At 37.0% G+C, this 27,664-nt stretch overlaps 1 protein-coding gene and 1 pseudogene across 1 annotated transcript in view; both read right to left on the bottom strand.

Annotated features, from left to right (window-relative positions):
• Positions 1 to 9,935: 9,935 nt before the first annotated feature.
• ADGB (androglobin) overlaps positions 9,936 to 27,664 on the bottom strand; it is a 160,083-nt gene continuing 142,354 nt past the window's right edge. The window contains exons 31-36 of the mRNA XM_047769989.1: positions 21,929 to 22,102; positions 21,103 to 21,205; positions 19,400 to 19,609; positions 14,123 to 14,213; positions 13,256 to 13,439; positions 9,936 to 10,648 (exon numbers count right to left, since the gene is read on the bottom strand). Of these exons, the coding sequence (XP_047625945.1) occupies positions 10,463 to 10,648; positions 13,256 to 13,439; positions 14,123 to 14,213; positions 19,400 to 19,609; positions 21,103 to 21,205; positions 21,929 to 22,102 (948 nt within the window). The 3' untranslated portion in view covers positions 9,936 to 10,462. The remainder of the gene's footprint in view (positions 10,649 to 13,255; positions 13,440 to 14,122; positions 14,214 to 19,399; positions 19,610 to 21,102; positions 21,206 to 21,928; positions 22,103 to 27,664) is intronic.
• LOC125121431 (calcium-independent phospholipase A2-gamma-like) lies at positions 24,156 to 27,556 on the bottom strand (annotated as a pseudogene).

Below are 27,664 nucleotides of genomic sequence, written 5' to 3' on the forward strand. Positions count from 1 at the left end.
ACCTTCCAGTTAAATCTCTTTCTTCTTATTTCCTTCTTAATAACTGCTGGCACAGAGTTCTGACACCAAACAGTATTTTGTATTTAGATACTATTTTTTTTTTCAGAAGACAATTTTTAAAACATAGGGTTGGAAAAGGTTAAACATTGATAAGATGTCCAACTCAATTTTTTTGAGGACAGATTTAAACTAGATGACTTATACTCTGTTTAAGAACCTCCAGAGGAGTTCCTGCTGTGGCTCAGCAGTGGTGAACCCGACTAGTATCCATGGAGATTCGAGTTTGCTCCCTGGCCTTGCTCAGTGGGTTGAGAATCCGGTGTTGCTGTGAGCTGTGGTATTGGTCTCAGACATGGAGCTCAGATCTGGTGTTGCTGTGGCTGTGGCATAGGCTGTGGCTCCGATTCAACTTCTAGCCTGGGAAATTCCTATGCCCTGGGTGTGGCCCTAAAAAGCAAAAGCAAAAAACAAACAAACAAAAAAACCCTCCAGAGAAGTAAATAAATTTCATAACATTTGCCGATACATTCTAATAAATACTGAAGAGCTTTATTTCCAAGTAAATGTCTCCAAGTTGACTACGTATTAAGCCATTCTTCAAAGGGAAAAAAAAAAAGCCACTAAAAGAAAATCATTTTTTTACTCTCTCACATGCTAATTGAAAACTAAAAATAAATTTCTAGAGAAGTAGTTGTTAGAATTTTATGGGTTAGAGACTTCTTAATAATCTGATGAAAGTTACAGATTTTGTCAAAAGAAAATATATCTAATTACAGGAGGCTCAGGGGTCACCTAAAGCCCACTCAAAGCCTCCAGTTTAAGAACCTTTGCTCTGGAATGTAGGTCATTGTTTTTTTGAAAACTGCTAAAGTATGTATTCTAAATTTCAGAATCCCTCAAATAGAAACTAATTCAAGGAATAGAACCCAAAATGAGTTTTGCGTGTATAAGTTATGATTCTTTGGTTATATATAACAGAAACAAACTCTGGTTAACTTAAGAAAAAAAGTCACTGGAGAGATATTTGAGTAACTCATAGATTTTTTTCTTTTTTTTTACAGCATACCTGAGGCATATGGAAATTCCCGGGCTAGGATCGAATTGGAGCTGCATCCACCAACCTATGCCACAGCCACGGTCACACCAGATCTGAGCTGAGTCTGGAGCTCATAGCAACACCAGATCCTTTACCCACTGAGGGAAGCCAGGGATCAAATCCGCATCCTCACAGACACTATGTTGGATTCTTAAGCCATTGAGCCACCACGGGAACTCTGAATAACTCATAGATTTGAAGAAAAACCCAGGCCAGAAAGGACAGCAAATGAGGTAACAGATCCTAATATAATGAACAGTCACTTTGAGATGCTCATGACTCAGCTTTAGCTCTTCTGTTGCTAATAAAAATGAAACCACAAAAAAACAATAATAAACAAACAAACAAAAGACCACTCAGAAAACAGGATTCAGGGCAGATAGAGAGAGGAAATGAAATGTACATTACAGTATCCACAGATTCCTGGGAAGATAAGAATAGAAATTTTTGCTATCCTTTTTTTTTTAACTGACTTTGCTGTTTTTATGATTATCATCACAGTTATTCTATTCTTATCTCTATCCATATACAATATACCTACAGGAATTTTGAAGAACTACGATACATGCAAACACTCGTCAGCTTCTAGGAAGGACATACTTTCAAACAGTCACTTCAGAGGTGGCAAAAAAGTATAACAGACAAGAAAAAATTCTGTTCATGGAGATCCACTGAACAGAAAGGTCTTTCTAGAGAGCAGAGTCAGACCTGATCCAAGCTCTTCCCTATTGCTTGGAAGAGGACTTTCACAACATCTACCCTGAGGGATTTCAGAATTGCTACGAAGCAGTGATGGGTGTGGTTACTGTTTATTCTCTAACCCACAATTGTATATACTTGTATATGGGAGTTGTGTGGCGGAAAAAGGGCAAGAATCAAATAAAGGGATGCCCTCTGGCCAAAGACGTCAGTAAAAGACACAGAGTGTCACAGGTTTGGAATATGCTCATTTTAACTGCCTGACTATGAGATCCCTGGTTGCTTTCATGGGTATAGATTAAGATCCTACTTGGAGAATGAAGCTGTCTCAACTAGGCTATGATATACGTCTTCTGTGAATGTTGCAAAATAACATTGTTGACAATTGGCCATCTGGTGTTAACACAGTCTTTTAATGGTATACATCTTTTCTAAAGCTCTGTAAACTGTATTTTTTAGTATTTTCACTTGAAAGCCATTCTAATACATTTTGTGAAAATGATCATAGGCATTGACTTAGGCCCATTTTAACATCAGCTTAATAGCCCCAATTATGAAAATGTATTCAAGTATAATCTGCTGAGAGCCTACTGTGTGTGGTATCATGTTCTAATCTGTGGGTAATTAAGATGCATAATATATGGCAATTATGATGTAGTCCTGGCACTCAAGGAAACTATAAACCATTAGAAAACAGAGAAAAAGTCTTTATAGAAAGTATCATAAATGATCCTAGTGTGACAAAGTAGTTAAACAATAATGACACAACTGAAAAAATAGAGCTTTTTGGCCACATTTGAAGTATCCAGGATACTGAAGGCCAAGGGTTATTGAAATGTGCAGATGATATATGAGGAATTTTCACTTCCCTTTAGGAAATTTTAAAATTATATCTGTAAAACACACATGAAACTCTTTGGATTTTTTCCTGCTTTCTTCTTCGTACTTACAGATGACTAAAATGTTAGTGAAAAAGGATGAGTAAAGATAAAGAGTCTGTATGGATCATGATGTCTGTTGGAAATCATCTTTTGAATTCAAGCTGACTATTCTAAAAACTATTTTCATAGAGTGTTAACTTTTAAAAGTCAATCTGGTGACCTCAGATGCTTTGCTATGGAAATAAAGCTCCTTATACAAACTTATTTGCCAAAGGTTGTTTTCCTTATATCCTATTGTAAAATATGCAGGCTTTGTATACATGCTACTTTACAAGCAACAGAGTTAAATATTGACCGAGTTCATGGAGAAATACATGAAAACTTCAAAGATCCTTGAGAAAAAAATATAGAGCAACAATTTTGTATTATCTTATTAGTTAATGAAACAGTCATTGATGAAGTTGTATCTAATATAATTTTGGTCATCTGCACAAGTTTAAACTGACCTTCCTGTTGAAAACAACATGTAGATGTTCAAATCCATAAAATGTTATAAAGATATTAACCAACTTAGCCCAATTTCACCCATGAGGTATAATCATGACTTATTTAATTATTTAAATATCAACTGATAAGTCTTTACTATGTAACTTTTTAATTTGGAATCTTTTCCACTAAGGCAAACATCATTTTTAATAAGTTTTCTTTGTATCTGTCTAAATATATCAACCACCTACAGTGGAATGAAAGAGACATCTATATGCTATCTGAATTGGTGATTCTGAAATCATCAGTTTGATAAACATTGAAAATAAAGAGTGTCATTATATTATATGCCAGATGGGGAAGGGATTTACAGATCAGTGAATATTTATAGTTAACAAAATATATTAAAAGTGTTTGACTTATTGGAATAAAGTTAGAATTGTTTAAAGTTATAGGTTGAATATACATATGTATGAATATATGTGTGTGTATGTATGTATGTAAATCATGTATAAACAATGATTTATTATATAGGAAGCCAGGGGTTGAGAGTGGCAGCACACAGTTTCTTCTCTGAGGCAAGGTCCCATATTACATGGCTCTTTTTTCCACTTCTCCCTCTATTTTCCTATTTTCCAAAAGTCAGTGGATGCAAAGGTTTCTTTTGAATGAGACAGAGATGCAAGATAAATATTAGCCAACATGTCAGAATCTGTGCAACATTTCATATACAGAATATATGCAATATGTGCAAATAGTTTGACAGGGGCCTCAAGACTAGAAGTCATTATTTCATGTTTTTGGAAATGTGATATCTAGAAGCCAGTTAAAAGTTTATTGAAGTTGTCAGCAATTTTCTGATTCACTGAAATGAAGACTGTCCTTTGTTACATTTCAAAAAATACTTGAGTGAACACTTTTGATTTTGCAAATGGAAAAGCCACAATCCTATTCTTTCAGTGGAGGTGTTGGAGGCACTGAGGAATTAAATTGCTCTTGTAATGATGATTCATTATCATCAGAGTTGCACCCTGGGGATTATTACTACTGATTCAGAGGCAGGCCTGTGACTGCAGAACAGGAAAACTATTTCTCTGCTTTTACAAGAGGCCCTGAGAAAGGAGGGGTTGACCTTAAAGTACTTAGGAGGTTGTGCAGAGGTAGGAGGTAGGAAATTAGGAAGAAAGAAACCAAATGGTGAGCCATATACTTTGTTGGAGTCAACAGTCTCAGGATTGTAGGAACTGCAATATGCTTCATAGCTCAACCTCGCTTAACTCAATCAACAAATGGAGAACACTTATATGGCTATGTATTCTAATAGAGTTATTTATTAACTCTGATCCACAGACGTAACTATATTCAGTTTCCCAGCAATCTCTACTGTTTTTCTACATGAGGATGATCTCAGTGGGAAAAATGCCATCTCAGTGGGAGAGAATATTTAGGAATTACTGGTGGTGGGGCATTTTGGGTTGTCCCAATAATAGGAGAGAACTACTGCTATTTAGTAGTAAAAGCCAAGAATTTTAGACACCTCTCAATTTTTTTAAAGTGTTACATACAGTAAGGAATTATCTTACCTCTTTTGTATGATTTTAATGGCTCATCATTCGTGTAGTCTAAAAGGAAGGTGGTGAACCAAGAACATAATTTCATAAGATATATTAAGAGATAAGTAGTTTTTGCAGTCTTAAAGTTCACTGACTATTTCAGGAATGCAACTGTTGTGTACAATAAGGGCAGACTAAACATTGTTATCTTTGAAAAGGGTTGTTCACTGTTTTGGAAAATGTATCACCAATAGCAACCTCATTCCAAATATTTGAGTCACAACTGCAAACCACCTGTAGGTCAGTCTGTATGTGAACCTGTTGCATTTTCAATAAATTCAGGTATAGGTATGAACATTGTAACTATTATTTAATATACCATGTATTTCTAGTGTAGTCAAAATATATACTTGCAGCTGAATTTCACCTAACTTGAAGGGAATTAAAAATACCAATATTACTACAGTTGACACTTGAACAATGTAGGGGTTAGGGATGTCAATCCCTGTGCAGTTGAAAATCAAGTATAATTTCTGACTCCCCCAAACTCAATTACTAATAGCTTATTTTTGACCAGAAGCCTTATTGATGACATAAAGAGTTAACACATATTTTGTATGTTATATGTAGTCTTACAATAAAGTAAACCAGAGAAAAGAAAATGTTTTTAGGAAAACATAAGGAAGAAAAATACATTTACAGTATTGTAATGGATTTATTGAAAATGTAAACTTACTTTGTTTACAAGGTGAATCATCTGTCAGTATGTGCATCAATATTGTCTTAAATGATACAAAATACTGTAGATGTTATACTAATGACTAACACTAGACTTCAAAAATGAAAAAGTATTCACTGTGGCACAAAAGATTAAGGATCTAGTGATTTCTCTGCAGTGGCTCAGGTTGCTGCTGAGGCATAGGTTCAATCCCTGGCCCAGGATCTTCCATACGATGCGAGTGAGGCAAAAACAAATGAAAAGATGCTGTGAAAAAGAAGTCCATATTTATTTATAGGTATAACAATTCATGCATTGATAGTTAAGAAATGGTGATACATCTATGATTGCCTAGTGTAATTAGTACAATTTCTTCACGGTAACCTAGCCTATATACTAGGGAGTGAATTGTCATAAAAATTTTATGGTATCCAATATAACAGTCATATCCATAATACAGTATTGGAAATAATGTTACATTTTTTTAAGATGCCATTTACCTGTGATGATAGGCTGATATGCAATTTCTTCAATTGCGTGCAAGGCATACTGTATGGCAATATATTTCTTTAAGAGCAAAGTTTGAAAACATTAAGAAAACTAACACATTAATTTTATATTAAATATCACTCACCTTGTGTCTGTGTAAGCATAGGTGATCTACTTCCATATAGAACATTCAGGAGGATCTGAAGGATGAATTATTATTTTTTTAGGGCTGCACCCTGGGCATATGGAGGTTTCCAGGCTAGGGGTCTAGTCCGAACTGTAACCACTGGCCTACGTCACAGCCACAGCAATGTCAGATCCAAGCTGCGTCTGCGACCTATACCACAGCTACGGCAACGCCGGATCCTTAACCCACTGAGCAAGGCCAGGGATCGAACCCTGTAACCTCATGGTTCCTAGTTGGATTCGTTTCCTCTGCGCCATGATGGGAACTCCAGCTGAATGAATATTTAAACAATGATGATGATGATGACAAAAAAGTCTTATTCAGTCCTTGCCATATAGGTAATAGATTTTCACACGAACGCACATGTTCACTGCAGATAAGCTTATTAACGGTAAGGCACTGTGATGATTTACTATTCATTTCGTGGAAGTGGATCATCATAAAGGTCTTCATCCTCATGGCCTTCACAAGGTGTAGGCTGAGGAGGAGGAGAAAGAGGAGGGTTGGTCTTGCTTTCTCAGGTGGGAGAGGCGGAAGAGGGGGAGGAGGTGAAAGGGGGAGCAGGTGCACTCGGTGTGGTGTAACTTGATGGAAATATGTTGTAGTTTCTGTTTGTTTGTTTTTGCTTTTTTATTTCTCTAAAAATGTATCTATACAAGTCCAATCCTTCTTACTCTGTTTGTTTTCGTTTCAGTGCCCGTATCATAGAAGGGACCAGGTTGTAAAATGAGTCTCGAATAATTGGAACCCTTCTGTCAGATTTGTCTAATGTCAATTTGTTCTCTGGCACTGCTTCTTCTAAGCCTTCTTCCTCATCATCCAGTACTGGTTTGGAAGCACTCACCTCCATCAGATCGTCTTCTGTTAATTCCTCTGGTGCAGTGTCTATTAGCTTTAGAATTCCTACAAGATCTTTATAACACTTCACCCCCCATCATTTTTGCCATATCCACAATCTCGTTCATGATTTCCCTCATTGGCTCTGTCATAAATCCTGTGAAGTTATGCATAACATCTGGATGCAGTTTTCTTCAGTAGGAATTGTTTTGAGCTTGGTGGTTTTTAGGGCCTTTTTTTTTTTTTTTCCTATGGCAATGATACATCTTCAATAATGTAATCCTTCTGGGCTGTCATGATGTTCCCTCTATCAGGGTTTTCTTTCATAGCACTGGCCATCCTTTGCCTAGAGTCCCATGTGTAGTGATTCTTAAAGGTCCTTATTAGGCCTGATCTAGAGGTTGAATTAGAGCATTGTGTTTGGGGGCAGATAGAAAACTTAAGACTCCTTCAATGTTGAAATCATGGGGTTCTGGGTGACTGGGGACATTGTCCAATATCCAAAGAACTTTAAAAGGCACTCACTTACCGGCAAGGTACTTCTGACTTCAGGGACACAGCATCAATGGAACTAATCCAGGAAAAGGGGTCTCATTGTCCAGACCTTCTTGCTGTACAACCCAGAGACTGACAGCTGGTGTTTATCTTTTCCCTTATTGGCTTAGGATTAGCAGATGTATAGTTAAAGGAAGTCCTGATCATAAACCCCACCACATTGAACAAAACAGTAGACTTAGCCTGTTCCTTCCTGCTTCAAATCCTGGTTCTTTCTTCTTTTCCTTACTAATAAATGTCCGGTGTGGCATTTTTCCCTCCAGAATAAGATAACTTTTGTCTACATTAAAAACCTGTTCAGACAGATATCCTTTCTCATCATTTTCTTAATGGCTTCTGGGAACCCATCTGCTGGCTGCCTCTGGGTCGGCAGAAATTGCTTCTCTTGTTATCTTGACATTTGTTAAGCCAGACCTCTTTCTAAAATTATCAAACCATCTTCTGCTGGCATTAAATTCTCCAGCTTTAGATCCTTCAACTTCCTTTTGCTTTAAGTTGTCATGTAATGATTTTGCTTTTTCTCAAGTCATTTTAGTGTGTATAAGGATACCTTTCTTATAGCAATCCTGCACCCATACACAAGCTGCATTTTGAGTACAAGATAAAAAGATATTTCTCAAAAAACAGAAAGTTTTTGCACCTGCTGGCATAGCTGCAATGATTGCTTCATAAATTTCCTTTCATTTTCTTTTTTCTTTTTTTTAATGCCAGATTCATTTATCTTGAAATGGTGGGCAACCACAGATATAGACCTCAATCTATGAGACCTATCAAGCAATTCAACTTTTTTTTTGAAATGTCATGACTTTTCTCTGTTTTCTGGGGGGGGATCACTTTCAGTATCATATGGGTCCCCTGGTGTTATTCAAGTTTTATAGTATTGCACTAACTACCATGAAAAATTCTCAATCGCTAGAGATCACTTTTTACTGATATGCCATTTGATGAAGAGATTACTGCTTACATGGAGATGATTAGCCTCCCATGACATTTTAAGAGGGTATGCACAACATTTGAGCTGGCTGCAAAAGTAACAGGAAGTGGCTACAGAATTATTATAGACTGCAGATAACTTGAACACCACATCTTTGTTTACATTTCTCTTGACTACAAATGGCACCATGTATGATCTGTAAGTATTTATTTTGACACATTTTAACTTTTTATAATACATTTGTGTACATTTCATGGTAGTAAATGATAAGATACACTAGTATCCACATATGTTTTATGCATTCATGACATACCTTTTGCTTAATTTTTAAAAATGTTTCTAGGCTATGCAGTTCACCTGTGAGTTATTTTTTCAAATTGTTGCATATCTCCAAAATGTTTTTCCAATATATTTAATGATAAATATCTGTGTAATAAATGTTTTTATACCTGCACATTCAAATTTGTGTGGTTTGAAGATTAACTGTACTTGAATGTCCTTCTTTTTTTTTTTTTTTTTTTTTTGGCCTTACTGCAGCATATAGAAGTTCCTAGGCCAGGGATTGAATTAGAGCTGCAGCTGTGATCCAGGCCAGGGATCAAACCCTTGCCACCAAAGAGAGAGCACTAGATCCTTAACTTGCTCTCCCACAGCAGGAACTCCATGTACTTGAATATCCTGATACAAACCCGCACACAAATTTTCAAGTAGACAGTATGGTAAAAATTTAAAACCAAAGTGTTCCTCAATAGAGAATTAGTTGAATAAATTATGGTACATTGTGCCATGGAATATTACATAGTAATTAAAAATAATACTTTTGACTAGAAGAGATTTCGTATTGTTTGATGAGAAAAATCAAGATACAGTGAGATCTGCATGATAAAATGTCAATTTGTAAAACAAGCCATGATATAAAATAAAATGATGTATAATTATATGAGATGAGTGAAAAATGGAAACATCCATATAGGTTGTTACCATGAATTATTTCTGGGGGGGGGGGACTGGTAGTGAAGGAAAGTGTAGGCAAAGAGTAATAGAGAAGCAATGCATGTGTTTCCATATTTAATTAAAATTACAAATACATATGTATAAAGAGTTAAAATTTTAATAATAAAGATTTAAAATTAATGAAAAAACAAAAATCCAAGTGAAACAGCTTTGACTGGTTCAGAAATGCTATGGGAATTTTCATCTGAGAAAGTCATGAAAGTGTGCTTTGGGGAAAGTCAGTTTCCTACTGTGTGTCCCAGTTAAGACGCTCACTGCATTTTTTTTTTTTTAAACTAGCATACATGAATATGTTGTGTGTTATGACAAATACAGTGCTGGAACACGTAACAAAGGTGACCATTTTCTTTAGGCCTGGCTTGTCCCCTGACTCACTGTTAGGATTTGTACTTCTAACACTTTGTGTGTGTGCTTGACCCACAAAAGTTCTTGCCCAGTGAGGGGCGTTTGCTGATGTTCTCCTTAAAAAAAGAAAGAAAGAAAGAAAGAGCACAAGTCTGAAGCATATTTTTATTTAAATTTTTAAAAAAATTATTTTTTTATTTTGAGCATGCTTTTTCATGCTTGAATCTATACTGATACAGACTGTTAACTATCTGTTTAGTGATTTTGAAGCAATTTTAAAAACATTTTAAAGTCTTTAGGGACAAATGAACAATAGCTATTTTTCTCGCTGTTAAACTTTTCAAAGGCAGTCCTGTTTGACCCCTTATGGTCCTGTTCTAATACTAACTAAAAGAGAAGCAATTCGGAGTGAGACACATACATTTTGTTCCATTCTGAATAATTTTAGGCTACCTTTATGGACATTAGAAAAATTTTAACTCAAATAATAGCTTCCTGGGAAAAACTAATTCATTAACATTAAAACTCAGAAACTATGTCTAAGGTGAGAAAACATCTACTTTCAATTGACCTAATACATTTTTTTTTTATCAAAGGCAAAGTCATAGATAATTAAAAATAAGTTTTTCTTCTTCCTCAGAGAAAAAGAAGTATGGGGCCTCTCCGGGTTACTGCTTCTTTCCTTTATTTTTTTTCTGTGAGTTAGGAGCCGGGCCCTTCTTTTCTGGCTCCACACGGCTGGCGGCTTCCTCTGCAGCCAGATCCTCCAACCTTAAGCGCTCCGCTTCCAGCAACTTGTTTCTGTACTCCTCCCGGATATTGAAGATCTTCTGCCGGGCTTCATCTAAGGAGTCCTGTTGCAAAACAGAAGTCCAAACAAATAAGCGCCACAGAGACAGCCTTATTTTGATTCCAGAAAAAAACTGCACTCTCTCTAGCCTTTCCTCATGCCATTGGATGCATGTGGCAAATGACTGAAGAAAGATGAAAACGAGGCTGTGGTCTCAAATGTTTATGGATGCGTAAAACATGAGATAACAGCAAAGGGCATATGAGATTTTACAGAATGCCAAATAAAAGCATCAGTAGAAGAAAAAGAAAGAGAAAGGTGAAGGAAGAAATAAGCAGAGATTTTGGCAAAGCAGTTATCTGCTTTAAATGGGCTCAGAGATCATCGATATAAAATAGGCAGCTGGGTGTGTCTCTCACGCCATAAATGAGTAGTTCGCCACACGTATTCTAGCCTCGACAAACTGTATCTGATTTGTACTTGAAGAACTTCTAAATAATATCACCTAATGGAATGCTTATCTTTGTTAACAATGTGGTTTCCAGTCTCACCATTTCAGAAAAAGCGTAGTCATCAAGGACACAGAAGACCTATATTATCTAAAGCCAAGATCATTTCTCATTCCTAGTCTTACTTAAGCACACCCTCTCCTTCCGGAGGCCACCTGGTTTCCTGGACGTCACATCCGCTTAATTGTTCTTCTACGTTGCTATCTGCTCCCTGTCAGTCACCTGGGCTGATTTCTCCCTTTCTCCTTCGTCTCTTATGTGGAGGCGGCCATGACCCAGATCTGAGGCCTCTCCCCTTGCTTAGAGCTTCTCTGACCCTAAGGCTTTACATTCTATTTATACACTGATTGGGTCCCCCATTTTTTTTTTAAATCTCCAGCCAGATCTCTTGCCCACATTCCAAAATCACATATCTAACTTTTACTCAGCATTTCCACATGACTATATAATAGTCTTGTTTTCATAGAATAGATATAGCCAAAAAAAATGGTTCCAAATTGAAATGTTATGTATCCTTCCAACCATCAGCTATGATAGCACGTGATCCTTTCTACTGTTTTAAGCCCCCCAAAAGTATGGTATTTCTTTACTCCTTTCTTTCTCTCATAAGATACCAACAATCCATCCGGAAATCTGGTTGATGCTATTTTCAAAACATATCCAGAGTTCAGCTGCTTTTCACCATGGCCTTGGTAGGAAGCACTGTTACCTCTTACATGCTTACTGCAGTAGTCTTCTCACAGATCTCTCTTCTTTGATACTAATCTGTTCTTCACACAATATCCAGAGCAGACCTTTCCACGCATAAGTCAAATCATGCTACTCCTCTGCTCGTTAGAACCCTGTCGTGCTTCCATATTTCCCTCAGAATAAAAGCTAAAGTCTCTGCAGCGGCCTGCTCAGTCCTGCATGATTATCTTCTCCACCAGCCTCTCCCCACGTCCTCACTGACCTCTCTTCCACTCATCTACCCTGCTCACTCCACACCAACAGCTCTGGCCTCCTTGCTGTTCTTCTGCTAAAACATCCACTATGCTCTTTCCTTAGGGCCTTTGCACCAGCCATCTCTTCTGAAACATCGTGTTCTGATTCTGTTTTATTTTTTTCTCAATACTAGTCCCTTTCTATCACATTATACAATGTATTTATTATTATGTTTGCATCTTAGCATCTATTTCCTCCCTAGAGGGAGTCTTTGGGAGTGTGTATGTGTTTGCTGCAGAGAAAGAGAGGAAAAAAAAAAAACCTTCACCCTCCATAGTGAAAGTCATCCATGTAACACTTATCAAACTTCCCCATTTCTAGTATAATGATACTTCTCTTTATGATTAAGCTTGATCTCTCACTTCCACCACCCCCCCCCCCGCCTTTTTGGATTATGTGTAAACAAAGCACATTGAGCCTTCTGCTGGGATAGAGTGACAGTCATCTGGCTACAAAAAGTCAAGGTGGTAACCTGAGATTCTAACTGCTTCCAAAGTAGCTTTAAACTAACCAAACCCAAAGCCTTTTTCTCCCTCTCACTTCACGTTCACTTTTTTTGCTGTGCCAGGATGGGCACTCCCATCACTTTCACTTCTTAACAAGGCTGATGCTACCAGCCACCAATTTCTGAGCCTGTGGGGGAGTCCGTGGAGCAAAATGGGTTGATTCTTAAGAGTTTTTCTACTGCCAGTTTAGGAGTCAGCGGCCTCAAGTCTGTTAATTTAATCTTCCTCCAACTGCTTTCCAACTTGACGAATATTTTGCTGTGGTCTTCATTCCCATTCTTCCCATTTTGTGGATAGATTTCCAATACTGTATTTCAGAAGGACTTTAGGGGGTGAGTAAATTAGATGTGTATAATCAATTTGCCAATTTTCTGAGAACTTGGGAACTGAATGTTTTCAAGACTTCTTTCTACCTGGCTATAATATTCTACGGTATCTTTTTTAAACAAATTATTAAAGAATAGTTGATTTACAGTGTCATCCCAATTTCTGCTGTACAGCAAAGTGACTCACTCATACATATATATACATATATATACATTCTCTCTTTTATATTATTTTCCATCATGGTGTATCTCAGCAGATTGGATATAGTATCCTGTGCTAGTATCTTTTTAATATTACAAAAGAATTTGTCGGCTGCGATGGAAGTATATGCACTTTTGAACTCACCTGCATTTCCCCGTACATCTCCAAAACTTTATCCTTTAATTTCAACCTTTCTTCTTGGTCAATGTCTCGAATGCTGAGGATTCTGGACCTATATTGTCGAAACTGATGAACCTCCTCTGCCTTTTGCATTGCCTGCTGCTGATTCAGTTCATCCGTTTGCAGCAGAATATCAGTATCTGTTTTCCTTGATTTAAAAACATCAAAAGGGATACATAAATTCTTTGAAAATTCAGGAATGAACTTTAGCACTCAAACAATTAAAAATCATATCAACAGGGTGGTGGTTCAAATCAAATCAAATATTAGGACCAGAAATCATAAACCATTATTTTTATGTGGACTATGCTCCATTTATTAAGTCACTAATATTTTAGGAAATTATTTTAGAAAAATATCAGCAAAATTAGATGTGCTATGTGAAGAGATGTTTGTGGAATTGGTGTCTGAAACTATGAGAATATTTCTTAGGGTTTTTTTTTTTTAATTTATGAAGCTAAATAGGTTTGAAAATGTTTCCGAACTTAAAAATGTTCTTAGGGTAACTCTCTCTATTGGTGCTACTGTTTAGTTCTTAAGAAAGTTCGATTAAATAACAGCAGCAGGTATGATGGAAGTTTTCCATAGATCAACTCACCTTAACCAGGCAACAAATTTAATCTCATCAGAAAACATTTAAATGCTTTTATAATTAACTTATAAAATATTTACTAAATTTGAGATGCAAGTCATGTACTTGTAAAAATCTAAATACACTGAAAGTACATTATTTAATTTTAAATTTTCAGTTGTTTAACAACTGCCTATTGACAATCTACCCAAAATTCTAGGAACTCAGATGTTGGCATTAATCATGTTTATGAAACTTACTGTACATATTGACTTAAGTCTACACATTGTAGTTTTTTCCGAATAAGTTGTGGAGACATTTCCAAAATTGTTGGCGATCGTGAACGAGGCCCTGTTTAAAAAAAAAAAAGTCCCAGGCTTTAAAAAAAGCATCAACAATGATTAACTAAAAGATTGTGTATCTCATTTAAATTTAAATACTTTGGACTTGCCTTACTTAATATGATTTTAATGTGATTTAATGACTTCACTGAAATATAATTATATTTCACATTTATCCTCCAGCTGGTGTTACTATACTTATAGGTTTTTGTTTTGGTTTGGTTTTTTTTGGTGTTTTTAGGGCTGCACTCGCGCATACAGAGGTTCCCTCCCAGGCTAGGGGTCGAATCAGAGCTGTAGCTGTTGGCCTACACCACAGCCAAGCAATGCCAGCTCTAAGCTGCATCTGCAACCTTCACCATAGCTCACAGCAACACCAGATGCTTAACCCACTGAGCCAGACCAGAAATTGAACCCAGGTCCTCATGGACACTAGTCAGATTTGTTTCGACTGTGCCACAACGGCAATTCCAACTATACTTACGGATAAATGAAAAAGATAAATTAAATATAGAAAAAATGAATATGCGCTATAAGAATAGTAAGAAAATTACTCTAATTATAGTAAATGAAAGCAGAGATTAAAAAAAGGTCACACTTTGTTGCAAAATGTCTTTATAAACAGTTAAATTATCTAATATTTAAAGAACTTGGTCTATCTGTGAAAGCTATGTTAAGCACTATGGGGGGTGGGATATAAAAATGTTTTGAGACACAGTATCTGACTTTTCAAGAAACTTTTAGTCCAGGAGAATAGGCAAGATATAACAAGCAAACACTGATAATCAAAGTAATAGTAGTTTTTTACCCCACAGATTCATATGAATCCACAGGAATTGATTTAAGAAAAAAATTTTAGAGACTAAGCTATTAACCATTCAGACTTTCCAGATCATTTAATCTCTCTTTTCAAAAAATGAGATGTATAATTTACATACCATAAGATTTATCAATTTAAAAATATAATTCAATACTCTTTAGTAAATTTACAGAGTTGTGCAACCAGCTGCATCACTGTCAGATCTTTAACCTGCTGCCCCACAAGGAAACTTCCTGACTGCCTCTTCTTTCTTTCTTTTCTCTTTAAGATTTTTTTTCTATTATAGTTGATTTACAATGTTCTGTCAATTTCTGATGTACAGCCAAGTGACCCAGTTTTACATATATATATATATACATATATGTATATATGTGTATTTATATATACGTATGTGTGTGTGTATACATTCTTTTTCTCACACAATCCTCCATCATGTTCCATCACAAGTGACTAGATATAGTTCCCTGTGCTATATATCAGGATCTCATTGCTTACTCTTTATTTAGATCTTACAGAATTTCCTTAAAAGATGTTTTATAATATTCAGTATACAGGTCTTTCACTTTTGTTAAATTTATGTCCATACATTTGTTATTGATACTATTGTGAATGAAACTGTCTTAATTTCAGTTTTTGACTCTTCGTGGATAATATGTAGAAATGAAAGCAATTGTTATATTAATCTATCATGTGATCTCACCAAACTCATATTAGTTCTAGATGATATTCTTGGTTCTTTTTCTATGATTTCTTAGGATTTTCAATATAGCACATTGATTTTACTTCTTCCTTTCTGTTTTACAGTTTTACTTATTCCTTTCTGATATGGATGTGTTTTATTTCTTTTTCTTGACTGAACTGGCTAGAACCTCCATTAAAATGTTGACTGCAAGTGGTTAAAGCGGACAACCTGCCTTGTTGAAAGTGGAAATCACTATGTCTCTTTTGTTATCCCAATCTCTTTATTTAATTTTTGGCTGATTTTTTATTCTTCCTGACCAGTATCACAATCTCAAGCTGCTATAATGTTGGCTATTCCAACTACTTGCCACCATGATCACTATACTTGCAACAATATCCATGAGTGTAGAACTTTTCCATGGCGCCTCAAATCAGATAAATCCCTTTTAGCCTTGGCAACAAAGCTGCTGATTCTCCTGGCTACCATGCTACAGACCTTGGGGTTGATGAGAGAATCCCATATTAAAATAGGATACATCCCTGCAGTAGGCTGGTAGGCTAACAGTGGTAGAGAGACCAACAGACTTCCAAAGATATCCATGTCCTAATCGCTGAAAAGTATGAATATGTTCCTCATAAGGATTTTGCAGATGCAACTAAGGTAAGGATCTTGAGAGCAGATAATCTTACATTATTCAGCAGGGTTCAATGCAATCACAAGAACGCATTTAAGGGAAAAAGAAAGGCAAGTGAAAGAGTGAGAATCCAAGAAGTAGATGAGGTGATGGTCACGGAGGAAACAGAGAGGGAGGGATAGAAAGAGAGACAGAGAGACAGAGAGACAGAGAGATTTGCAGCTACTATGCTGCTTGATTTGAATATGAGGAAGAGGCATCAAGCCTCTTCATTTAAGTGGGATGGCCCTTGAAGCTAGACATGGAAACAGATTGTCCCCAAGAGACTCCAGGAGAGATGCCGCCCTGCCAGAAGCTTAATTTTAGGATTTCTGCCCTCTAGAACTTCCAAAAGTTTGTGTTATTAGTCACTAAGTTACTGTTACTTAGTTATTAGTCTCTAAATTTGTGGTTATTTGTTACAGAAGCAATAAGAAACTAGTTGATTTGCTTTTGTCTTTTTTATTTTTAATAACTATTTTTCATTTAGCTTGTATGCCTTCAGAGTTTTTAAATGTTTCTGGATCAGTTTTTTTCCAGGTTATCATTGCTTTTGGGGGAGAGGAGATGTCAGGTCTTCACTCTGCTATGCAAATAATCCCACCCCTGCCCCCATCCCCACCCCACTGACTATTTAATCTGACTTTTCCCATGTGCTTGTAGAAGTCTCCAGGAATATTGCTAATTTTTTAATTTATAACAACTTGTTAAAAGGGATATTCATTCAGAAATACAATCTAATGTAAAACTTTAAAAACATTAAAAAGTAACATCAAATTAATTTTTCATTTTTAAAAAATACATAAAGGATTTCCCTTGTGGCTCAGCAGGGTGAGGATCTGGCATTGTCACTGCAGTTGAGGATAGACTACTTTGGCCTCTAGGTCTGCCATCCTTGCTCACTCTTACCTTTCCTGTTTCCTGAATGCTCCGTCTTAGCCCAGACTGCATCTCAATAAGGTATAGATTATAGACCATTTGCATAAGCTTAGAAATTCCCTTAAACCTCTTTGCAATGAATTCTGTCATCCTCATACCTCACCCTCAAGCAACTTTTGCCTATTCTGAAATTTCATACAAGTGAATCATACAAGAAGTATTCTTTGTGCTCAGCATCTATATTTCGATATAATGTCTGTCTGTGGAATTCATCCACACTGCATTAGTAGTTTATTACTTTTTAATGTTAAGTATTTGATGTATGAACATATTACAACTATTTATCCATTCATCTGTTGATGGATATATATATATTGTATTCCCCCCTTTTGGCTATTATGAATGAGGCTGAAATTTTTCCTTCTCTATCTGACTTATTTCATTAAGCACAATACCTCCAGGTCCACCCACATTGCTGCAAAAGGCAAAATGTCATTCTTTTTATGGCTGAGTAGTATATATATCCATATATCATATAATATATATTATGCTATATATGTGTATATATATATAATTTCATCATCCATTCATCTACTGATGGACTCTTAGGTTGCTTCTATATTTTGGCTATTGTAAATAAATATTGCTATGAACATGAGCATGCTGGGGTGCTTGCATCTTCGTGAAATAGTGTTTTTGTTTTCTTCAGATGTACACCCAGGAGTGGAATTGCTGGATCATATAGTGCTCTATTTTTAGTTTTTTGAGGAGTCTGCAGACTGTTTTCCACAGTGGCTGCACCAATTTACATTCCCATCAACAGTCACAAGTGTTCCTTTTTCTCCGCATCTTCACTAGCATTTGTTCTTTGTGGCCTTTGTGGTGCTGACTATTCAGACAAGTGTGAGATGATATCTCATTGTGGGTTTGATTTGCATATCCATGATGATTAGCATGTTGAGCATCTTTTCATTTGGCTGTTGGACATGCCTATGTCTTCTTTGAAAAAATGCCTGTTCAGGTCTTATGCCCATTTTTAGTTGGGCTGCTGGTTTTTTTGATATTGAGTTGTATGAGCTATTTAGTATTTTAGATATTAACCCCTTATAGAGGCTCAAAAGTATCAGAATCTTTTGTTATTATAGTAAAGAGCCCTTTGAAATTTGGAATTTTCTTCTTCACTCTGAAAAATCACTCAAAAGTATGGTTTATCCATAATCAAGTTTCAATTAAAAAATTCTCAGACTGGTTTAGGAATTTTGAGAACAGAACCATTATTGGCATTTCTGAGGATGCTTTCTTCCAAAATATCTTTCCTATCTGAGTTTCGAACAAGCAGAGAAAGAAAAAGACTATTCTTTTGAAATAGGTGTATATGTACCTGACTTGATGTGAGGTATGTATAGCTTGATGTGAGAACCCTAGAACTAACCAAACCTTTCAGCACCCCTTTGTCACAGCTCTTCTTGTTCAACTCAGGGATGAGCAGGAGACTTAGGGTTCCTGTGGGCAGTCCAATTTATTCTTTCCAAACGCATCAATCAGATGACATACTTAGCCCATCAGCAACAGAAGGTTCAAGAGTTGCTTAGGGAAAACTGTTCCTCATGGAAGTCAGGTATGTGGGAAGATAATTTTTTTCTAACACTCTCCATCGAGGATTTAGGTTCATTTTAGTCAATACATACAAATCCGTATCATACAGAAATGAACCAATTGGTATGGCTTGTGCACCACTGAAAGTTTCTGTGTTTGGACATTTTAGAAACCAAATACTTAAAATTTATTATAAAAGATGTAACATACTACAGATAAAACAAAAGAGATCTGTGTTTAGTGACAACAGTATATGTGATCACTGCAATTTTATTACTCATAGACAGGAAATTATACAAAAATATAACTGCTACTTAAAAATTATTAAAAAAAATTTTTTGCCCACTTTTATCTTGAGGGTAAATACGTAGTAACCAGGTCCTTGAGCAGATGACCAATTGTGACAATCAAAATGAAGACTCTGTATTTGTATATACATATTTTTCTATGTTTAACCCTAGCCATCACATATGCTTCACTTGATAGCTCTTCTAGAATTTTTACTTCAAAAGATGTGGTTATGTGAGCAATAAGAGCAGCACTTACTGATATTTTCCTTCCGCGTGCTCTGCTCGCGCTCCTCCTTCCCTGCAGGGGATGACCCTCCACTTTCACTGCTTGTTGATTTTGTCAGATCCTTCAGGCCCTTGCTCATTTGCCACTTCTTCCATAGCATGCTCCCTGATGACAGGGTCTCTCTGCTATCTAAACTCAGGGGACTCTTTGTGTCTGACTCTTTCATTGATGATGTCTCTACTACAATATGACATAGGCGTTACTGAAAAAACTTGCATTCTATGAAGTCACATACAAAAGGAGCGAGACATATAGAATACATACTGTATGATTCCAAATATGTTAAGTTCAAGAACAGGAAAAATTAATTCATGGTGATAGAGGTCAGATCAGACTAACAGTTACTTTAAGGAAGAAAAAGGCTGGGAAGGGGAATGAGGAGGACTATTGGGATGTATTAAGTATTTTATATCTTGATCTGAATGGTGGCTCTGGAGGATACACATACGTGAAAATACATAATGCCATATGCTTAAGATTTGTGCCTTTATTGCATGTATGTTGTATGATAAGGTCAGTCTTCTCTCAGCTCTGTTTCCCATCAGGCCTCATCCCTGACTTGTCATGAATCCCAGTTTTAGCAAAAAATCCTGCTAAACTAGTTTATTGAGAATCCCCCTACCCTTGATATCCAGTTAAGCTCCTCTTCTGCTGCCCTTGATAGTCAATCAAATTTCCCTTTCCTGACCTTTGCTACCTAAGTAAATTCCTATAAGTAATTTTCCATCCACTCCCTGCCTATTTGGTATTAATCCCAACTTTGTCACTTTTTGGATGTATGATTTAGGAAGGATACGGCGAGCCTCTGAGCTTTGTCTCTAAATCTGTAAAGTGAGGAGAGTAATGTTTATGTTATACCTACTGTGAGTCAGAGTGACATAATAAACATAAAGCACTTTGAGCATCCTAGAATAACAGGATTGGGAGATATCTGTTGTTTATAGTCTTGGTGTGAAAGCTAAGGGGCATTACTTTTACAATGATTATCAAGTCACACTCCTGAAGATGTAAAAGTGGAAAAGCATGATTTGAGACGTGAATGTCTTCAGCCTCCCTGGACAGCTCAGGGTGACGATAGACGGCGGCAGCCAAGGGTCTGTGAGAAAATGGCGAGCTCTGTCTGCACAACGGCTCTGTCTCTGGGTAGCTTGTGAATTTTGCTCAGAACCTATATCCTTATTGGTAAGTTGGAAACAATGTTATATATCAGTGAGTTGATGTATCAGTATAAGATGAAATTATTAGTATTTCACAGTTCCAGGCCTAAGGCAGATAGCTCGATAAAAGCAATTAGATTCATTATTGTGATTCTTATTGCTATTATTTACCACTATTGTGATTAGAAAGGTACCAGATTGACAGTTGTAACAGCTGCCTTCAAGTTCACGTACCACTACCTTCTAATGAGGCTGCACCCTTATTCTGACTTCATCTTTTCTTAAATGGGGAAAATCATATACTTTTTCCCTGGGGGGAAAAAGTAAAAACCTGCTTGGTGAAAAGAAAGTGCTTCAGGGTCTATTTTCTTACAGGATCATGACTTATTTTTAACACTCCTTTAAGAACATAGATTCTGAAAATTTTCTTTTGACCAAGCCTGACTTCTTGACTAGCTTTTAAGAGGTGCAAGTAACAGCTCCACGTCTGGGGCAGCCAGGGCAGGGTCCACTGACCTTCTTCCCCTGCTTTGGTTTGGCTCTCAGACATAGGCACACACTCGGTGTCAGGCGTTTTCTTAATGAACCGGCTGAGATAATGGAGACGAGCCTGGGAAGCCTAAAAGACAGACACTGTAAACACACGGTACAGGCAACACCATCTCAATAGTACTCAAAAGACACAGGACGATGTGAATGAATACAGCAGTCTGAACCAGGCCAGCTCTTATGAATTATCAAAGAAAAACTCAAACTCTCAACCATCCATGACTTTGACAGTGATTTTGAGAACTAAGGAAGAAGCAATCCTAAAACGCATACACTGGGCATATGGTTTTAGATCCAGGTCTCCTGAACCTTTGTCAACTGCCTCAGTAACCCTGAGCTAGTGACGTGAAACACACACAAATAACAACTTTTCCCCGTGGCACTGCTTCTTATATTAAAATAGGGATCAGGTGTATTCCAAAAAGGCAGCACATACTTTTTAATCTATTCAGGCTGTTCAAAGTACATGAAAGCACGTAATAAGCATTTTTTTATGCTCTCTTCGTTGGGAGTGTTAAGGAGAGACAGTGTTAATCCCTGATGATGGGAAAGGACGAGGCAACTACAGTTTGGGGCACCGTTATGTGCTTTGCTTTTGCAAGTCATCGGGGTACCCAAAGACTAACATTTCACAAGGTGTCCACATGTGGTCGTAATATCTAGTTAGTTGATGTCTGACAAAATTCTAGATATTTCCTAAAGGAAAGACTATGTGATCTCACCAACATGGCTCTTCTTTCAGACCACACCTGGGAATGCAAAGTAAAAGGATAACTTTTCAAATTCAGGTGACCTTGATCGATCTTCCTGGCTCCGTCATCTCCCAGGCTTGCTTCATGGCTCGGATTTCATCTGCTCGTTCTGTGTCTTTTTTCACTTCAAAAAATTCTGCTTCATTGTGTTCAGTGACCAACCTCAAAATCCAGGAGGGCTTATTTGGGTCTTCTTGAGAGTGAGCAATGGACATCTGACAAAATAAAAACCTTTGGGTCAGATGCTTTCTTCCTTTCAAAAGTGTCTAGATTTTACACTATGATCCATAAGTTTGATACACTATCAAGCATTTTACCCAAAAGAAATGAAAACATATTCACAAAAAGGCTTGGAAAAGACCATTTATTATAGCCTCATTCATATTAGCCAAAAAGAGGGAAACCATTTAAATACCTGTCAACTGATGAATGGATAAACAGTTGTAATATGTTCATACATCAAATACTACATAACTTTAAAAAGTAATAAACAACAAATGCACATGACAGTGTGGTTGAATTCTACAGGTAGACACTATACTGAAATAAAGAAGTTGAGCGTAAAAGAATACTTCTGGGAGTTCCCGTTGTGGCTCAGCAGTTCATGAACCTGACTAACATCCACGAGGACATGCGTTTGATCCCTGGCCTCGCTCAGTGGGTTAAGGATCCGGCCTTGCTGTGGCTGTGGTGTAAGGCCGGCGGCTACAGCTCCGATTGGCCCCCTATTCTGGGAACCTCTATATGCTGCCTGTGTGGCCCTAAAAAAAAAAAAGACCATAAAAGAATACTTCTTATATGATTCATTTGTATGAAGAGGCAAAACTTGCTTGAGGGTGAGGTACGGGGATGACAGAATTCATTGCAAGGAGGCTTAAGGGGATTTCTAAGCTTATGCAAATGGTCTATAATCTATACCTTAACTGAGCAGTGGGTTTCATGGTGAACGCACTTGTCAAAACACTGATTTGTACATTCAAGATGGCTGCATTTCATGCTATGCAAATTTCACCTAAAAACTGTAAATAAAAATAATTCTAAATTATACTTAGGCTCACTCATAATGAGGGCAGGAATAGTTGATCATTTCCAAGTCTGGATACACTTGACATATTATTATTATGACAGTCAACCTTTTGCTGCAGGATCACGTTCATAGACCTGAGGCTGGGAGCAGATTGACGTAGGCTTCGAAAATGTCTAGGTAAGTGAAGCCATTGGTAGCAATCTGGTAGGGGAGGGGCTTGAGTCTGATGTGGTTACTGGCACTTTATATAAGATTGAGACAATGTCAATTGTTCATCTATACAGGACTGGAATTGGGGGGTGGGGTGGGCATTGAATAAAATTTTCACCTGCAGTTTGGATTTAATGTGACCAAAAAGAAGACTTAGCTTTCTATGATATTCCCTTAATATTCTAATGAAAATATAAATCTCAAAATTGGAAGTTCTTTTATGGCTTCCTTTTAAAACACAGTACATAAGCTTTTCCCATCGTTTATATTGCTTGAAAAATGAGTTTATCAGAACCTTCTCTGGGATCCAGTTTTGATTAGGGCAGGGAAGACTACGAAGGGCTAATGGAGGGGCCACATGTCTTACAAGGATTTATTTATTGAACTAAGCTTAATTATTAATCAAATAATTGATTTTATAACAGTAAATGATTAACTGGAGCTACATCTAGAAAAGTTAACCCACAGCACGATCTTGAAGTTTCAAGAGAAAAAAAGTGGTTGAATGGAGCTTCACCTATGTTTCTCAACCAAACAATGTTGAAAGAACACATTTGGAGTAAAAAGCGTTTTTCGGTTCTTTTATATTTCAGACATAATTGTAATCTGACAGAGAACATTCCATACTTCTGCATTTGTTTAGATGGTATTACACTAGAAATATTTGGATGGTAGAATGCAGCTGGTGAGAACATAAGTACTGTAAATTTACGAAGAAATTAACTTTTCCACATGAAATAAAATCAGTTATCCAATAAATTCAACATGATTATGGTGACTAAATAAAAAAGACAAAGGATAATATGATAGTTTTCAGTTTCCTGTTTGGCACATATGTGAATACATTTTAAACATCAAATAATATAAGGCCTATGGCTACTAAAGCCAACTAGCACAGTACTAAGAATCCTAAAGCTTAGTTTCCTATTTATGTCATAAAACCCAATTCCCATATGAATTCTATAACCAAACAGATCCGTTGTGCTTCACAAGGTGGTCCAAACTTTGTCTTAGTCAAGATTCCCAAGAATTCATGAATATTCCAAAGTCAGCTCATACTGAATCTCCCAGTTCCTTACTAAAATTGCTGGATCTTCTGAACAGGCTTTCACTTTTGAAAATATGCACATATTCTTCACAATTTTGAAAAGATCTTCATCCATGTCAGTTTCTGGTTTTATCCAGTGGTTCATTTTCTGTAGAATTGTTTTTTCTTGACAATATTTTTATAAGTATTTTCATTTTTTTCTTTATTTCTATGTACTTCAACCCTCTTAACTGCATCATATCCAGATTTTTGTTTCAGCTTTCACTAGAGGTACGTTTCTGCATATTGCAGGACTGAACTAAAGTAGGTGTCAGAAGGTAATAGATCATCAAGTATTATATGGATTTCTTCTGTGTCTGTAGCAGCGTTGATGACATGAGATACTGGTTTTCCGGCTTGTATATGTCATGGTGTTTCTCCTATGGGATACTGGGCACTCTAAGGGGATGTCTAGCCAGAGACATTTACACTCATGCATTGCTACTGCTGAGGGGTTTTGAAGAAGCAAACCTCCATCTTAATGAAGATCCTCTTCCAAATACACACTCTGCAAAGTAGCCTGGAGCAGCAGATGTAGCTCTAACGGCCTGCCACATCTTATACCAATGGCCTTCCAACTAGTAAGAGCTGAGTCCCAGAAAATGACCGTACTTTCTGAACACAAAAGCTGTTAGTGCTACCCCTCTGTGTATCATGGCACTTACTGCAGCTACCTTAGGGCTTCCGGGGTTTCTGGCTGTTTCAATCATCAGTGTATATCTCATTCTATCCTTAAGAGTATTTCCCCGAGTTTGACTGCCTGACTCATTTGTTCCAACAGTATTTTGTGGAAACACATCTCATCCTGATTTTTGATAAAGTTCCTCACCTTCATCCCGGGGGACACATGGAAGACGCTCAACATGAAAGCTAATCTGGTACCTCTGCTTCCTCCACGGATGCAGTCAAAGTGCTAATAAACTGGGCTCTGAGTGAGTTCAACTGATTTCCACAATATCTGAAGAGCAACCACACTCCTTGTTCTTCCATCATCAGTTGTGCAAATTGGAATTCCTCTTCCTTTCAATGGATTCACATAGCCAAATGAAAGCAAAAATATCTCTAACTGCAGCTGGAAGAATGCCATCCTTCATTTGTCTCAGTCACAATAAAAACAGAATAACTCTACTCTTGGCAGCCGCTCCTTTTCCCTCAGGAAAATTTTGAAGATGAAAAGTCAGTTCTTCCACCCTTAATGCAGAGCTTTGGGTCAGTTGTTCTTAATGCCCGAACGGATGCCCGGGTTCTGTCATCAGTACTCACCTGGCCATCTTTTCTTGTTGAAGAGATAAACGCTTTTTCTTCTCTCTATTTTAGTCTTTGCTAATAGTCTGCTCAGTTTTAACTGCCTCTTCCTCTTCTTCGGACTGAATCACACCTTAATTTGGTAACAAGTCCACCAATTCAACTACCTTCTAAAGCTTGTACACCTTTGGTGGGATGAGAGAGTTAGCGGTACTTTGGTAGAAACTAGAAAAGCCTCAGGTGACTCCCTGGGACCTGCAGGCTTGTCCGCAGCATATAAAGAAGATTCTAGGCCTGGCTTCTTATCAGTCAGGACACCAGCATCCAGAGAATCACCTCTTCTCTTCTTCAATGTCTCTATCTTCAATTTCCGATTTGTCCTGAAAATATTTATTTTCCTTTTTTACGTAAATAAGTTTTTCCTTACTTTGTGGGTATGAATGAATAGGATTTGATAAAAAGTAGAGTGACTTTCCAAATTTTGTAGTTAAATTATTCATGTAATGAAAAAGTCTTTATTATTTCTTTATCATTATACTATGAGTTCTCCTTTCTGTTTTTTCAGAGATTGGATGGTGTGTTGAACATTTTTCTGGTTTAATCAGTCACTATCTGATACTCTTCTTAGTATTTGAGAACTGGGCTTAAATTGAGCTAAAAATTAAATCATTTCATGCTGATTACCAAAAATAACATTTGAAACAAAGTTCAAGGGTGACATGTGAATGCTTACTTTTCTAAGTCCCTTGGGAGCAGAAGTGCTAAGTTTCCAAATTTCAATACGTAAAGCAAGGGTTGCTTGGAGAGTAACAGTGCTACTTCAAGTACATGCTTCACTTTTGGTCTATTTACACTTTATTTTGAATATACAAAATCCTCTTTGTAGATTGATGTGGCTTGTCCCCTGGTAATGTTTATGTGAGCATAGCATATGCAATTGCTTGATTCTCTACTCCCCCAAAATGCCTTTTGCATTATGGGATGTAGGCTGAAACAGCCTCCGTAGCAGCGGCAACTCACTTTTTCCTAGCATTGACATTGGACTGGAGCTGGCCTGCATCAGCTGAGCTTTCAGCACAAGCAGAAGAGCAGCAGCCCAGCACCAGCTCCTCAGATTCCTTCTGCCACCAGTGGAAGTTGAGCTAAGCTTATTTATTTCTCAATGTTTCCAAAGGTATATATTCTAACATAGCTAAGAAATTAAATCTTGGAAATGCAGGTGGATGGCTTTTTTTCCCCCATTTCTTGAGTATGAGAAAACTGAGTCATCATTTCCTAATTTGTTAATTTTTCTTTAGTGTCTATTTTACTCGTGCTACCAACAGTCTATTTAGTTAATCAAGGTGGCAGATAGCCTTTGTTCTTTCTTGTTGCTTACCATCCACTTTGGATTAATAATTACATACCCAGTTTATTTCCTAGCTGATTCTTTCCTCTTCTTCCTTTCTTTGGCCTGTATCTGCTATAGCTTGTACTCTTTGGACTATTGAAGGCTTTCTGATGGTTTTCTCATCTCTCGTCTTTTCCCTCTTAATTTCATACCCTTAAAAGTCATCAAGGTACATGAAATGTAAATATGATCATTTCACTACACTTTTTAAAGCCCCTCTCTCCCACCTTCCAGCCCTGTGTAGCCTAAGCTGTGATCACAAATGACAGGAAGACTTTGTCCTTACAGCTAATTTGTTTTGAGTTCAGCGTTTTAAATAACTCGAATTTGAGTGTCTTTTGGATTGTGCTTTCATGCTTCAGATTCACCACCCACATACTCTTCCTTACCCCTAATCACTGGAAATACTTAATTGGCCCTGAAAAAAAAAAAAAAATCTGTATTTCAGGACCCTGGATAGTACAAAGGAGTTCCAGCCTTTTGACCAGGTTTAAAGGCTCCCCTCCATCTCACTCTCGCCCTTCCAGCCTCCTGTCTTATACTTACTGATTCACAAAACCAGACTGTGTTGGATTTGGCCTCAATGTGTCTTTGTTCATTGACTCAGTTCAGTTCTCCTCTAGGCAGAGGCTGTAATGGGTTCCTACCCTTTCTACCACTGTACAAACCCTATCTACATTACAACTCTCCTTACCTTCAGTCTCCTCCATTAGACTGTGAGTTTTTGAAGATATGGACTGTGTAGTATTAATATTAGAAACCCAAGTCCCCCAAACAGTGTCTTACACATTAAAAGCTCAATTAATGCATTTTGTTTG

This window comes from Phacochoerus africanus, chromosome 2, assembly GCF_016906955.1.
Source record: "Phacochoerus africanus isolate WHEZ1 chromosome 2, ROS_Pafr_v1, whole genome shotgun sequence".
Taxonomy (NCBI): Eukaryota; Metazoa; Chordata; class Mammalia; order Artiodactyla; family Suidae; genus Phacochoerus; species Phacochoerus africanus.